Source organism: Electrophorus electricus, chromosome 19 (assembly GCF_041902795.1).
Source record: "Electrophorus electricus isolate QZ-2024a chromosome 19, ASM4190279v1, whole genome shotgun sequence".
NCBI lineage: Eukaryota > Metazoa > Chordata > Actinopteri > Gymnotiformes > Gymnotidae > Electrophorus > Electrophorus electricus.
This window is the reverse complement of record NC_137515.1, coordinates 16,125,541-16,141,616: the sequence shown is the minus strand read 5'-3', so window position 1 is coordinate 16,141,616 and position 16,076 is coordinate 16,125,541. Positions and strand designations below refer to the sequence as shown.

The window sequence follows — 16,076 nt, the reverse complement described above, 5'->3', positions numbered from 1 at the left end:
TTGCACCCAACCTGGTCCCATGGATTATATGTACCTCTAGCCAGACTTTTGTTTCTCAAAACTGTGTCAAAGTGTACTCGACGGTAAATATTTCTGGCCGTGCAAAAAAGTGGTCAGAGGTACATATAACGCATGAAACCAGATTGTTATTGCCTGTAGGGGTTTAAAACATTTATTACAGTCCCAATAAAAGAATAGTCAGTCAATGGACATAAATAGTGCTCCAATAACCAAATAGATTTATTTATGTGTGTGTGTGTGTGTGTGTGTGTGTGTGTGTGTGTGTGTGTGTGTGTGTGTGTGTGTGTGTGTGTGTGTGTGTGTGTGTTTAGATTGTGCTTGTGTCTGCTTGCCTATGTGGTTTCATTTTCTTGCACGCAGAGTACCACAGAAGGAAGTTAGCAGTAGGTCATACTAGTGTGTGATCCTGAGCAGTGCCTCAGAACAGCATCTGATTTAAAACATCTAAATTCCTGCTAAAAACACTTAGAGAGAAAATTTACTATAAAAAAAACCACAGAATTCTACATAAAGACCACAGGACATCTCAGTAATACAACTAAAAGGCAAAGGCTGATTGGAAAAAAAAAATTTTTTACCTTCTAAATTTGAGTATTTTATGCAGTACTTGACATTGATTTAAACAAAAACAAAAAAATTTTTTAATTGTATTATATATGCAGATGTCAGTCTTAATATGAGGTATAATCTGTGAGAGAAGCAAGATTTGTGAAGACATTCTTGTTTCTGTTTCAGCAGTAGAGCCCACTTCCTGTGCTAGTCATTTTCAGTTCTTCCTGCCAAAGTAACTGGTGTGCGTACAGATATGTCTTCCATCATGACTGCGATAACTACCAAGCTTCTCTTTTTTATATGCATCATTCAAGGTAAGCAAGGTAAGCAAAACTTTATGCTTATTTCCCCCAAAGTTTCAATAACTACATTTACAACTTTCGCTTCTTTATTGATTGATTAAAAAATCAATCAATGGTCAATGGTTTAAAGTGGCCAGTGGCTTAATAACATTTACGAGACTTTTGTCCTTCAGAGAGTTCTATTACTTCTCTATAAAGTATGTCATTAGTATTTTGGATTACATTCTTATATGTATTTTTTTTCAAACACATAATGGTTCTCATTAGACATTAACAAGGAGGATAAATTAGTTTAATATTCGCATAGTTTAGTACAGTGCTCTATTATAAATTATACATTGCCTATAAACTTGTTAGATACTGTATTTATTTCAGGTGTGAAATACATTTTAAACATTTGAAAAATGTTGAGATGTGTGTAGAAACATGAGAGAAAAACCCTGATTAGTATTTTTTTTTTTTAATGAATAAACAGGAACCCAGAATGTCTTCAAAGAACATGAGAAGATATTGAAAGCGGCAGTGGGACAGAACCTCACACTGCGCTGCATCACATCAGAGGAGCATGAAATAAACATCAACCAGCTGGAATGGAGTAGAGCAAACCAAAAACTGGTGGTGTTTAATCCTGCCTACCCAATTCACTATGACGCAAATGTCACATTGCGGCTAATAAACAGGACAGACACAGCTAAACTACAAGGTTCCGTCTTGATTCTGAATAATGTTAAGAAGAATGATACTGGAGACTATGTCTGCGATATCACCACCTTTCCCAATGGCTCCATCAAAAGAATAATATCCGTTCAAGTCATGGGTAAGTCACGATGCGTTGAATTTTTTAAAATGTTTTATGTTTTCATACTTTGGACAAAAAAAAGCAAAGAAGGGGAGAAAATAAAGTTGCTGATGCTGAAGTCGATGTCTTCACCTGAACGTTTACTTGCCTCCCAGATCCAAAGGTCTTCATGGAGGTCATGCCATCAACTGGTATTCTGATAGAGGGGGACATGGTGAACATAACATGTGGTAGCAATCCCCCAGCCGACAGTTACACGTTATGGCACTCGCAGGTGAGCGAAGGGAACGGCAGCAGTGAGGTCATGCACTATGAGCTTCTTTACCGGGCCGCCATCATCTGTGTGACCTCAACCATGAGATCATTCCAGCATACCCTTTGGTTCCCTTCCCTCACTGCAGAGTAATTTGTCACTGAAAAGCCAGAATGGAGATTTCACAATACAAAACATTACTCGTCACAGCGATGACCTAATGTGTCAGCCCCTCTGGAACTCATCAAATCCACACTTACAAGGCCTGCGGTCATCCAAGCAACTGACCGTGGACTGTGAGTGTCCTACACCCACACAGAGTCTCCATCAGTAACGTTTGCCTGTACATGCTTCACAGTCATAGTCAATCGAGGTCAGGTGCCAAGGGAGTGAAAGTAACAAAACATGAGTCTTTATGCCTTTTAATTTGGGAAAATCACACAAATAAATAAATCTTTTTTTTTCTTCTTCTTCTTACAAACAGTCCTTGACAGCATTGAGTGCAATTCCAGCAGCCAGATACAGGTTGAGACTGGGACAAATCTGATAATAACTTGTGAGGCAATGTCCTCCAAGTCCCTACAATACGTCTGGAAGAAGGTAATTAAGCAACACCAAGGTTGTGGGTTCAATTTCCAAGGGAGCCCGTGTGCTGCCATATTAATTACAATGTAACCCACTCTGTGTAAGAGTATCTGCCAATTGCTGTGACTGTAACTATGCTAAAGACTTACTGTTGCAAAAATTATATAAACAGTTTTGTTTGTTATCTAAAAATCCTTCTTAATGTATATTGGGGTTTTTTTTCCTTACAGGGTAATTTGATAGTGTCCTCTGATGTCACTCTAAGACTGTGGTCAGTAAACATTAGCTGCTCAGGGATATACACTCTGACCGTTAATGCAGAAAACCATAGTCGCCTCTACAGGCAGAGGAATTTTACTGTCACTGTGCTCAACAGGACTCACACAGGTGAGTAAGCAAAGTGTGAATGAGCTGTTAGGTGGAAAGGAGCATCCAATCAAATTAAGCTCCATCACTTATTATTCATATATTGGTTGATATTCATATTTGCATAACTTAAAAAACAAACAAACAAAAAAACAAACAAAAAAACAGAGGCTTGACATTCATCTCATGGGCGGTCTGCTGTGTTCAAGGTCCTTAACATCCATGCATGCTATCATGCCATGCTGACAGCAGTGTTTACCAACCATATATTTCCTGCACTCGGTGTCCCTATCTGAGCTGTGACACATCTCGGCTGAATACTGCTCATCTCTTTGAAGCCTCCTAATTGACAGGGATAGATAGGTGCACAATTTCAGTTTTGCACATGGCCTGTGACAAAACATCAATACTCGAATCACTCCCTGCACCATGTGTTCACTACAAATGGAACAATTGATGTGTTTTAGAGATATACTCTCAATCTGTAAATAAATCTTAGTTAGCTTGAGTGTCTAACTTTATCATATGTTTAAAACTCCTTAAATGTTCACATACAATGTGGTTTGTCTGTCCATCAAACCAAAGCGCACATGGAAACATCACAGACCAGTCGCACAACTTTGACAACAGCAGGAACTACGATCATGACATCACAGTCAGGTCACGTCAGCAGCCCTTCCTACAGCACCTCCACGATGAAAGGCGCTTCTATCAAGACCACTTCTCCCCCTGCTGGAAACATCACCACGCTACAGGCACACGTCACAACACTGGGCTCGGATTTGACAAACACAGCCACAACCTCTGCAGACGTTTCAAGAGAGGGATGCTGTAAATGGCAGAACGCTACATCCAGCCCAGTGTCTCCCCGCAGTGCACACTTTAACACCAGTACAGTCACATCCGCTTCCGTGAGCAAGATTATTTTCACATCGGAAGGCACCAAAAGTAGGTGGATGCAATTAGTCGATCCTATTTACCATTGTGATTTAACGTTACGTTTTTATGTAGTTTGGGTTTTGTTAGATAAAGTTTCTGTTTCTGCTTTGGCACCCAGGGCCTTAAGTGGTAACAGAAACGTTTTGTCAATATGAACGAATATATAGTTATAATTTTATTATTATTATTTTCCCATTAGACCTTTTAGCTCCTTACTAACCTGTCATGTGTGTTTGTTACAGAACTGAAGCAGACACATGAGGTTTATATTCTTATACCTCTCTTTCTTTTGTTGGTACTGATCGGGTTTCTGTACAGGAGATACATCATCCAAAAAAGGTGAAACACACATCAAAGCCACCGCGCTTCGTCTGCCTTCTCTCGGTCTGTTAAACTCTTTCTGCATTTCTCTCTCTCTCTCAGAATGGATAAGCCACCCCCATTCAAGCCTCCTCCACCACCAGTGAAATATACGTCAGTAAGAGATCATAACCTACGTATGACTGATATATTAGTGTGATGGCTCCATGCATCAAAACAGAGCCTTCCTACTCTGGTGTGATTTTTTTTTTCCATGTGTACATATCTCTTTGATAAAAATTGCTTTGATATCCTGTACATTTTGACTATATATATATATATATATATATATATATATATATATATATATATATATATATATATATATATATATATATATATATATATATATATATAATTTTGATGTCATTTTGTTGTTTTATTAAATGCTTTTTAATTATTATATTTCTATTAATACCATTTCCTTTTCTGACAGCTGGGCACTCCCACACTCTGTCTGGGTTTATGTATGAAAAGTCAATGAGTAAACAACAAGGAAATATATTGTCTTTAGAAGAAAAATTAGGAGAAAGGCGCTTTTACCTCAGCAGAGTGAAAGAAAAACATTGTAGGCATTGTACTATGTAGTAATTTGATAAACAGCAGACATGAGTTTTTAGAAAGATTTCATACAGCAAAACCAGCAACTTCACAATATAAATGCACACTGCAATAAGTGTGTGCTTACAGTACACTGCGCAAACCAGAAAGCTGTTACATATTGCAGATATGTTCCAGTGTTCGAGAGAAGCCAGAACTGGAGATGTTCTGAAGATTTATTACCTTTACCACTTAGTCACAGTTATAGGGCAAAAAAAAAATTGGAGGCACTTCACCAACATGCTGACTGAGTAACCAGAGTAGCCCATCATATTAAAGTTAGGTTAGAGATAATGGGCACAGATCTTGCCACTTATATTGTAAAGTGTGATAACATATACTTAAGCTGGACTAAAACAGCCATATCTTACAGCATCTGGTAACCATGTACAGCATCTGGTAATCTTGAAAGTAATATGGCAAAAACCTGGACAATGCAGGGTGATTTGAGAAATCTTTCAGGAAGAAATCAGAACCCAACCAAAATGTGAGAAACACATGTAACAATGTGTATGTAATGGGTGTGCCCGTCACACAAATGGAGAACTTGAAGTGTCCTTGCACGGCCAGGATCTGTCACAGATGTCAACATTAAAACCTCAGGCCTCACCTCAGAAAGTCATTGTCTAAAAAAAAACCAACCATGTAAACCACACCAAACCTAGTGACCCACAGATACAGGTTTCCTTTCTTCACACAACAGGTCAGCTGCACATTATTCAGGTCCCTGTACTTAACCATCAAAGAATGATACAAAACACTTTCCTATCCTTCTGATCTGACATTTCCCAGTACTGAATACTAGCATTTTCACTGACAAGTACTGAAGCTGACCAGTACTGAAACTCATGTTGATCAGGCCAAGTGTTTCAATGATCCTGATGACAATAATGGAGATTTAGTGAGAAGCACGAACACGGACAATGCTATTGACAATGCATGGTCATTTACCTTGAGGACTGTTTTTACACAAATCATTTAAAACACTAAAACATTTACATTTTTGGCATTTAGCAGACGATCGTATCCAGAGCAACTTACAAAAGTGCTTTGTCCTCTAATCATAGATTGTATCCTAGTCATTACAGTAGGTTAGAGTTCAAGATACTGCTGAAATATATTAATCAGTGGTGATAGAAGAAGTGCAAAATAAGCATAAGCGCTATATCAGGCAATGATAAGTACAATAACAAACAACACCAAACAATAAGTACCAGAGTTTGAGTTTTTCAACATAGGTGCAGGATCAGTGGTCACTGAAATATTCCACTTCAGTTTGTGTTTGAGGACTGCGAGGGACTCAGTTGTCTGGACAGCCAGTGGAAGTTTGGATGACAGAGAATATTCTCTATGCATGACGAAAAGACTAAAAGAACCAACTCAGTGCCATTTGGTTACTCAGGTTGCAGTTAGGGTTAGCTTTAGGTGTAGGAATAAATACATAATGAAGCGCATGTAAGCGGCTGCGTTTGAAATAGCGAGAGTGAGTGTGTGTGAGTGAAAGTTAGTGTGCGTGCATCTCTACTAGCCTGTATTGTTAGAAAATGTGAGAACTTGTACCTTGTGGCTCAGAACTAAAAGAGGAGACAGAAGTTTAACAAGAAGGACGTTTCCTGCCCTAACCCTTGTGGTCGGAAATGGAAAAAAAAGTAAGAAACAAAGAAAAAAAATATACTCAAAAAACTCCAGACAGTACATACACTCTGCAAACATTTAACATCCAACAGCCTGGATACTCCATATGAAAATGTAACTTTGCATGATCGGAATTCTCTGTTGGGCTGATAGAGCTGTTATATGGAATGCACTTATATGAGAGCTGGATATGGAAATGTAGACTATTAGGCTAGAGAGTCTTCACCTCATGTAACAAGGCTTGCACTCGGTAACCTTATGAGTTATGTTGTACATTGTGGACAGCTGTGGGAGACCTTTGCAAATTTGATTAAACCAAACCTAATTACCACAGAGCACAGGTCCACGTATATAGTGTTTTTCAGTCTACAGCTATTTCCTATAGTGTCTTTCTTTTTTTAATGTGATTTGTGAATCTTGCAGATAAAAAAGAAAAAAAAACAGCTATCAGTGTAAAAAGCCCATTAAGCATAAATCTACTTAAATGGGTTTTTTTTGTCAATTGAGATTGTAGTTTCTTAGTTTCAGGCTTTAAATTAAATAAACTGAGCAAAGAAAATGTAAAACATATATCTGGATACCCCATCAGGAAAATTAAGGTCTTAAAAATGAGAAAGCCAGGGTATATTTATTTTGCAGTAAATGAAGAAAGCTATAGATTCTAAATGTATAGATTCTAAACGTATTGTGGCTCATCACACTAAGTGACGTTCACTGTTCTCTGCGTTAAGGTGATGTGAACACTTGCAGTGGATTAAGTATTTGCCACATTTCCTGTTTGTAACTGAAAAAGATACAAGACAGTAAAAATAGATGCAGATATGGTGCACCCCATGGAGAATGCACACAGACACAACTAAAGCTTCCTCACAAACGGCCAGGTTAGCAGCAGACCATCAGCAATGGTAGAACGTAAGTAAATGATTCTTTTTTTGAAAAAAATGGATAGGTGGTAATTTCTTTTAGCCTGAGACAAAATCATAAATCAACTCATTTCTAATATGGACGGAACTACAGTATCACAACATATCAGTGGTAATGCTAGTTGCATTGCAGGGGCACATTCCAGAGGGTTTTTCATTGTTTTATTTTTTTATGAAAGAAAAATAATTTGGAAGAAAGATACAATTTATACATATAAGTGAAAATCAGTTTTATAAGTGAAAACCGTCTGAATGAGAAAGCATGGCTCATTAAAACATTAGTAAAGGTGTCCATCCCCCTGGCATATTTCCGATATTTTTAGTTGACATTGGTACTTATTTAAGTTAATGAAGTGGGTGGAATTTACTTTTTGTAACATGAGAAATCGAATTTTTGCTTTATCTCTAGATTGCCACGGCCCATTCATAGGATTGTCACTGACATCGCTAGCATTGCTTATATCTATGTGTTTAAATATCCTTCTGTATTTGCTGAGAAGAAGAGAGAGACAAAACAAAGGTATTTTAAATGTCAGGTTTGTTTTTGTTTTTTCCTCAAAGCAGTAATCATGATTAAATTTCCCAGAAAGCATTGCAGCATTGTTATGTCAAAGACAAATACATTGAACACAGGTTTTCTCCAGGGTGTAACAATGTCTGTTATACTGTGATGTTTCTTAGAACCTGGACTTTTTAATAGGCCTATGAATAGTGTAATGGAGACGAATTTGATAACACACAGCAGTCTGGAAACTAATTTTAATCTGTTTAATTGAGCTCATTCTTAAATTAAATCAACGTCAATTATTATATAAAGTTTACAGACCAAATTAGATGAATCCTTATAAATGTTATTTATCTTTCTTTCTTTACAGCTGTGGAAGAGCCAGTTTTCCAAGATTTCTGTCTAAGTGACAGGTGGGGTTATCCATGTAACATTTTATATATATATATATATATATATATATATATATATATATATATATATATATATATATAAAAAAGATATATATAATCTTATATATATAATATATATATATATATATATATATATATATATATATATATATATATATATATATATATATATATATATATATAAAAGATATATATCTTATATATATCTTATAATCTTGGTGTTGATGTGAAACATGCCTCATGACTCATGCTGAAGTTAAAAGAAGAATAAAATATACAACCATACATAATATAAAATGCGGAATAATTCTCAACTGTTCCACAGGTATGAGAATGAGGAAGAAGAGTTAAATCAAGACAATCCTATTTATGGGAACATCCATGTAGATGGAGCAGGTGAATTTGGTTTGACATATACAAGTAGCTTCTTATAATTGCTATTCTTTTTGCAGTCCCCCCCAACAACTGAAACATGTTGACACTTGGGATGAAATAAAATTTGCACGGCCATTTGTGACCTTGTGCATTCCACAACACAACCATGCAAATTATGAAAACAATAACAACAAAAACGTTTTATTAAATATTTTGCTACTATAGTATCCAGATTTAGTGGTGACTAAATGGTTTTCAGAAAATCTATATATCACTCCATATTCAGATAAGTTGTTCGCAAATAACTATGCTATGCAGTAAAATATGTAAAGGACAATCAAATATTGCAAAATTCAGAATCCATATCTTAACAAAATCCATCATTTAAAAGCCTGTACAATGGGCAGAATGGTGATCTTTTTTCTTTGCTACAGGACCTTTGAGGATGGTTGCAGATGTCTGCTATGAACGTATGACAAAGCAATGCATGAGACAAGATGAGAAGGTACACACTCTCAAATAATATGCTCTAATAACTAATCCCGTAGAACAATCATGAACACTTATAGCAAATTCTTTATTATTAAAAATACATAACTACTGTAACATAATGCTCTCACACTTTGTCATCTATATTGGTACGTTGATAGAACTGATAGGTTTGGGTGCACACTCTGTCAGACTCCTGTTGTTCATGAAAACAAATGGCTCAATAATTTCCTCTTTTGCTTATTTTCACACTGAGACCAAGTGCCCCGCAGTTTTGTTATATTAGAGCTATTCAGGTCTTATGCACTCTTTTAGTGTTCTTTGTTGTCACAAATGTAGCATGACTATTTTGAGCAGGCAGCCACATGCACAGAAATACCATAGCTCTTCGATTTCACACCATTGCTGTGGTATTGATCGTAGACCACCGTGCAACAAAAAGAAAGGCTATAAACACCATGCACGAGGCCATCAAAGCTAAAGGTTACAATACTGTGTTTCTATGTGAAACAGCTCTGTAGATACATAGAGCTGTTTATCAGGTCTCTGATCAATTACACAAAGCATCTATCATAGTGTTTGTATTCAGTTTATGAGTGACGCTTTGTAATGATAGTGTTTTGAAGCTTTAAAAAGTACTTGTAGTACTAGTAGTTATACCTGTAGGAATAGTACATTTAAATACTATAAAGTAAGTTCCAGAAGTTTAAGTCCTGTGTTTTTATTTCAACCTTTATAAAAACCGTATCAAAAAGTAATATACATTTTACTTGGTTGACATTTATTATTATTATTATTATTATTATTATTATTATTATTATTAATTATTATTATTATTATTATTATTATTAATTATTATTATTATTATTAATAATAATAATAAAAATAATAATAATAATAATAATAATAAACATTTAAAACTCAGACAAATAGTTGTTTATTTGTTTTAGATGCTGGAAATATGCTCATATGATATTGGAATACATCTGAGTTTATATTTTACTGACATCTGAATCTCTGTAAACAATTTCATGCAATGCTTGAGAGTTCAGAAAAAAACTTTAGTCAAGATTAAAATTTGCCTCCAAACTGTAAAATAAAGATTGTGTTCTCTGTTCTCTACATGAGAAACCTGTCAATAGTAAGGCAATAACATACTCTGAGTGGGGAAAAAATATCACTTTCCTCATTTTTCATTAAGCTATTTTTCTCAAACAGAAGTCAGATAGAATTGTATTGTCACTCCACTTTATGTACCACAATCATTACCTATTTTATCAGATAACACATCTACTTTTACCACAGCAGTTAATAAAGACCTCTGAGCTCTATCAAGTCATTGGTAACAATGAAAAAGCATGTTGCAATACTATAGTAATTAAAATAAAATATATAATAGTCAACTATATACAGAAAACTGCATAATAATTATAGCAAAGATGAATCCAGAGTGTTAATTATTGTAATAATGCTAAAGTATAATATTAATGCAAATAATAATGTTTTATCTATTCTCATGTCCACTGTCTATTTCTCCCAGGCTGAGCTAACAGACATCTCATATGCCTCTCTGGACTTAAGTGTCAATCAGAAGCAGAAGAAAAAGAGGAAGTACCCGCAGAAACAGAACTTAACACATCAGGCCCAGACACATTCTCAACCCATAGCCCAGCAAAGCAGCCTGGAGATGGGCACGGACACCGAGGCAACCCTCCCTTCACGCACGGCCAGCCTAATGGCATCCCGCCACAGCATCTACCTCAACAGCCATCAGGTAGCCCTGGAAACAGAAGATCGAGAACGACAGAGGGAACGAATGAGAGAAAGAAAACACAATCGCGTGAGAGGGATGGAGGCAATGAATTTGCCTTACGACTTTGAGCTTGGCTTTGGCCAATCGGATCCAAGCCATGAACAAGACAGCTAAAGACAAAAATAAGCGTAAAAGTGAAAATCTGTCCTATTTTTGGATGTCGGAGGTGAGTGAAAATATTATGCAAAAATAATTTGAATAAGCCATTAATTTCTTTTATTATTTAAACATTTAAAGTGATCGAAACAAGTAAATACAAATAGCACAGCATACAATTCATATATAAATTAAGTGAATGGGTTTCTGCAGCTCCTTTGTGTCTCTGCCATCAGCTTTTTGTGATCTCGAAAAAGAGCTTGCACAATATTATGCACTAAATGGCAATAAGAGGATATTGCATAAGCTTGTTGTCCGCCTTGATTATACCGTGGAAATCACCTTGAAATGCATATTTTCCATAAACAAATTGGTCCCTGTAATAATAAGGGTTGCACACAGTCATTATTAAATGAACAAAGTGTATTGACATGTTTGTGAGTGGGCCTATGAAAATATATACATCATTCCAAGGCTATATTTGAACACGTGCTGGTGGAACTGGTAAAGTCTGATGTTAAAAGAGAATTTGTGAATGGGTTCAAGACAGTGCAGAGTACAGATTAAGTTTGAAATAGTCTACTTTTATATTTAATTTACTACATAGTTTTCAATCATGTCATTCTAATGCATATTTGAAATTCATATGTTTGTTATATTTAAAAATAAATGTTAAAGTTTACCTCAAATGAAATTAGTTTGTATCGTTTCTTTTTGTCTATGTGTTTTACAAGCTGTGACCCAAATTTTTTTTTCTAGTATATAAATAATCAATTATGGCTACAGGTTGCCTAAGCTTTAGAACTATCATCGGCAAAATATGGTCTGTTTTCAGAATTCCATGAGAACAAAATTGGCTCAGTCATCTGAGTGCAAAATATGGCCTAGGTCAGGGATGTACCACCAAGGTACTTGAGTTGGACCAGTAAGGTTGACCAACTCCTGGAGGATGAGAGCCCAAGGTTTGGTGATTTCCCTAACAAAAAAATAAATAAAAATCCAATAACCCAGCGGCGTTCACCTGTTGTGTGATGTGATAAAATGAACCAGAACGTGGGCACAATTTGATTCGAGTACGCAAAATAGCCCACAAAGAATGACTTCATGAAAAAAGTAAATTGGTGCGCTTCATTTGCCAGTTGGTGAGCTATATTTCTCGTGGCCAGAAAACATGCCCACAGACTTCAGTATGTTAAACTAATTCATACGCACAACGTAGTAGTGGAGAGTAGGGTAAGATGAGCCAGGGGCGTTGCCAACTGTGGCGAGTGCGACCGGCACATGAATGGGAAAATCTCAATCACAGAGCACCATCGCTGAAAAGTCAAGTCGACCCTATAACACTAGCAAAAGAAAATCTCTGGCGCCGCCCCTGATTAGACAAAAATTGATAAGAGTTTTTAATCACAATGTATGACTATGCCTTTTATGTTCTTATTATAGGAAGCAAAAATAATTATCCGTAAGGAGGACGGTTCTAAAACCTTTAACGTGGGTTTACGTACTAAAACAATGACGTCATGAGTACGCTACTACCAAAACATTTACCTCTAACCTAAGAATAAATAAGTAATATTTACGTTAAGCTTATTTCCCCCCTTAATATTAACGTTATAAAAGAAACAAGCTTTGCGTGGTTAAATGTACTAAAACTGGCGTAGAGGTCCGTGTACCTTTCGTTAATTGGTTTTCCATTAATAATCCTAAAGTAGGTAAACAAAAAAACGAACCTTTATCTTTGATTCATGCACTGTTGATTCATTGTTTCCTTTTGTGCTCAAAAAAGCAGAAACAAGACTTCGTCCGAATTTCCATTATATCTACAAAACGAACTGTTTTAAGTGTGAAACGCAATTACGAGGTCCACTTATTTTCCCACAAAGCCCGCCATCCAAAATAAGAGTCCTTCAACTTGTGCTGTGTAGATATAATCTAGCATTTCTTAGCAAGAAGAAATCATATACAAGCTGCAAGATATTTACGTCATTATATCTGGAACTCTAATGTGTTCATATGCAATTATCAATATGCCTATATCTGCTAATAAAAATGTAATTGCCATAAACAAATAACCCAAATGTCTGCCGCATTCGACCGATCCTAGTCATGTCATAAAATTATTTTTTTTTTTAAAAACAAAAACGTTTGATATTACCGTCATCGATTTGCACACATACGTCTGAGGTAGAAGGACAAATATAAAGTACCATTGGTAAACTCAGTCAAGTTCAGGATCCCCAAGTATAGGGGACTGACATCAAACCTGTCAATGAGGAACACCCATCGTTTCTTGAACTAGTTGCTGCAAAAGTGCCAAGTAGCGTAAGAAAAATTCATAATCACCTGCATCTTTCTTTCAGGGTAGACGGGGCATTTGTTGATTTTGAGTGGTTTTAATACATTGATCAAACAGTAGCATCAAAGAGGGGAAGCTTATCGAGCTATTGTTCGTCTGAGACAATTGCTCAGATAGTCAGATACTGACAGGAATGTAAAACGTAAAAGGAAACTATTTGAGTTAATTTTATCTCTCCACTTTAACTCTATCCGATTTTTACATAGTATTTAAATATAAAATGTAAGCATTATAAGTAAAAGGCAAACACTGTATTAAATTTAAACTTTTCTTTTTGGGGTGTGTGATGTGGTGACGAATGGTAGCTAGGATTACTGTTCTGTATAAAATAATAAAACTACATAAATGGCAGTTTAATTTCTCACTGATATTAATTTGGCTGGGTGTTTTAATAAGAATAAAACAAATTACAGTGGATGAGAAGTCAAATGATTGGCATGAGAGAAAGAAAAAAAAATGTCACAGCCTTTCAAATATTTAGCTAGTTTGTACTGAAAAGGTTAATTATTAAAAATGCAAACCAATGATAATCTGTCTTCCAACTGTCCAAACATGCTGTTAAAACAAGATGAGTCAGTTTTGACTAAAAAGGGCCAAGAAAAGCTATGCCTCTTTAGAATATGGTTCTTTCCTTCAGAGATAAGCCTTCCTTCTTCCTTGCAGCAGGAAGGGAAATATCCAGGAACAAGACTATTGGCCATTATTGGCATAGAAAAAACACTGCTAGTTCGCTAAAGAATGTATTTATTAAAAATGTTTTCTTTCTTCTTTTAAATATGTTACTTAAATATGTAGACTTGAGATATACTACAATAGGCTACCCATATGACTTTACTTAAGCACAGTTTAATATTTTACACTCCCGTCAACATCTGAAGCAATAGCTGGATTTGCTTCCCCCGGTGCAACTGTGCGATTTAATGTACATTAAGCATTTTTAAATTAATAACTGTCCCGCCTATCCTAAATGAAAGGTGCGGGTGACTGCTAATATTGATTATTTGTTGCGTGTGCTGCACATAATATAGGAAACGATGATGATGATTTTGTTTAATTTTTTGCACTTACAGACATAGTGATAACTGCATATGTACACACTAGCATTTCACAGGACACAAATTACTTACCATTTTCATAATATGTACGATTTTTTCTAGTGTTGATAATCAATGCTAACGTTCCTTCATACCTGGAGACAGCGCTAAGTGAGGGACTCTTATTTTAGTCAGGCTGGCCAATGGCATACAACCAGCGCTTTAGGCCCACATTTCCCAATCAGAAAATGAACCGTGCATTGGTTTTGTAGACGTAAACGCCTTAACGAAAATTTGACAAAATCCTTGTTTTTGCTTTCTTGTGCATAAAAGAAAAAAAAGTGAGCCGTTTCTTGATTCAGGATATGAATCAAAGTTAAAAGATTAGAAACGGAAAATCAATTAATAAAAGGTACGTAGACCGACATCGACACGTGACCATGGAATCGGGCTTCTTGACATTTATGTAACCTCGTTGATTTCGATTTTGACGCAGGAGAATTGCACTAAGCAAAGCCTACAAAAGCTTCGACGCTTGCTTATACTAAATACAGTATTTGCTGGTGAAATTAATGTAATAAGGACACAAATGGGTATTTTGGTTGTATGTAGCCAAGTCTGCACAAATGTTTAGTTGTGTGTGGGCCAAAATGTGAAGCTTTTAACTTAATAATGACAGCAAAAAAAAAAAAAAACCAAACAAAAAAAAAAAACCCTGATACACAGTGAGTGTTGCATTTTCAGTGGCACCTCATCCGTTTCCCAATTCTTCTGTACAAATAAAACTACAGCCAGAACATGGTCCCAAACCCTGGTCCCACACTCCGCAAACGCGCGTGCATGTAAGGACTGCGACGCCAAAGGCTGTAACCTTTTCTTATGTTGCCGATCAAATGGGCTTACAAGCACCCATTATACGCCACAGCTGTTACCCTGTTGTGTTTAATTCCTTAGATGAGCTCATGTGAATATCAGATTATGCTAAGTAATTAATTTCACATTCCGATTTCAATTCATCATCACCAAAAAATCAAGGGTGTAGGTTCTTTAAACATAAATATTAATGATTAACTGAAATCAAAGCTTTCATTTATGTCCAGCATATATTATTTACAAGGATCGTCTATAACTTGGCAAGTATAACATTACTAACAGGAGCAGGGCACGGATTTTCAGTATATGGGTGCAAGCAAAATGGCCTGGGTGCAGCCTACAAAAATTCCATAAAGCTACACTAACTAAATATCTGAGAAATAATGTAGTACAAATTGTCACTACTTTGTGAAATGCAACAACGTGAGTATATAAACATTAATGTATTCATTAAATTTTGTCAACCAAAATGTGTTTAATGCGACAACAAATAGTAGTTGGATGAGTTTAATGTATCAGACATTTTGATTGACTCTTGAAAATCCACTGCCTGATTCTACGGATGCCTTAAGCCTTAGCAAAGCGGTGGAATCTTTGAAAGCAGCACGTTTGAGGCTGTTTTTACTTTTAAAAAGCAAAATTAGGAATGCAAATGGCTAGAAATTGTTTATAACTTATTTCTTAAATGTAAAACTATAAATTATGGTTTTGCAAATTTTCTGGAGGCCTCTCTGCATAGTTGGCCATTGGTACGTGGCACCCATTAAGCTGTTAGACAGGGTAATTC

The 16,076-nt window shown here is 35.9% G+C and overlaps 2 protein-coding genes across 5 annotated transcripts; both read left to right on the top strand.

Moving 5' to 3' along the window:
* Window positions 1-455: 455 nt before the first annotated feature.
* Window positions 456-4,438, top strand: si:ch1073-15f19.2 (uncharacterized). Of its 3 annotated transcripts, none has more exons than XM_035535720.2 (9): window positions 456-887; window positions 1,351-1,692; window positions 1,830-1,948; window positions 2,076-2,223; window positions 2,412-2,527; window positions 2,743-2,899; window positions 3,464-3,826; window positions 4,060-4,156; window positions 4,241-4,438. In XM_035535720.2, exons 1-9 carry the CDS (start codon window positions 827-829, stop codon window positions 4,335-4,337), a joined length of 1,500 nt encoding a protein of 499 aa, XP_035391613.1. In that variant the 5' UTR covers window positions 456-826; the 3' UTR covers window positions 4,338-4,438. The 3 variants fall into 3 exon arrangements, with proteins under 3 accessions (XP_035391613.1, XP_035391612.1, XP_081557888.1); XM_035535719.2 differs by having other exon boundaries at window positions 456-896; XM_081701762.1 differs by lacking the exons at window positions 1,830-1,948; window positions 2,076-2,223 and having other exon boundaries at window positions 456-896.
* Window positions 4,439-5,239: 801 nt separating this feature from the next.
* On the top strand, window positions 5,240-11,709 carry LOC113581685 (uncharacterized). Of its 2 annotated transcripts, XM_081702927.1 has the most exons (7): window positions 5,240-6,426; window positions 7,144-7,324; window positions 7,745-7,855; window positions 8,211-8,253; window positions 8,579-8,649; window positions 9,063-9,133; window positions 10,658-11,709. In XM_081702927.1, exons 2-7 carry the CDS (start codon window positions 7,315-7,317, stop codon window positions 11,042-11,044), a joined length of 693 nt encoding a protein of 230 aa, XP_081559053.1. In that variant the 5' UTR covers window positions 5,240-6,426; window positions 7,144-7,314; the 3' UTR covers window positions 11,045-11,709. The 2 variants fall into 2 exon arrangements, with proteins under 2 accessions (XP_081559053.1, XP_026872801.1); XM_027017000.3 differs by having other exon boundaries at window positions 5,240-7,324.
* The last annotated feature ends 4,367 nt before the right edge of the window (window positions 11,710-16,076 follow it).

What these genes read in the sequence shown, in the direction of transcription:
- si:ch1073-15f19.2 (XM_035535719.2), top strand. Translation starts at nt 827, where the DNA reads ATGTCTTCCATCATGACTGCGATAACTACCAAGCTTCTCTTTTTTATA. An exon ending in CACATCGGAAGGCACCAAAA is followed by an intron (nt 3,827 to 4,059) that starts GTAGGTGGATGC and finishes TGTTTGTTACAG; the next exon opens with AACTGAAGCAGACACATGAG. An exon ending in AGATACATCATCCAAAAAAG is followed by an intron (nt 4,157 to 4,240) that starts GTGAAACACACA and finishes TCTCTCTCTCAG; the next exon opens with AATGGATAAGCCACCCCCAT.
- LOC113581685 (XM_081702927.1), top strand. An exon ending in GATTTCTGTCTAAGTGACAG is followed by an intron (nt 8,254 to 8,578) that starts GTGGGGTTATCC and finishes ACTGTTCCACAG; the next exon opens with GTATGAGAATGAGGAAGAAG. An exon ending in GCATGAGACAAGATGAGAAG is followed by an intron (nt 9,134 to 10,657) that starts GTACACACTCTC and finishes TATTTCTCCCAG; the next exon opens with GCTGAGCTAACAGACATCTC.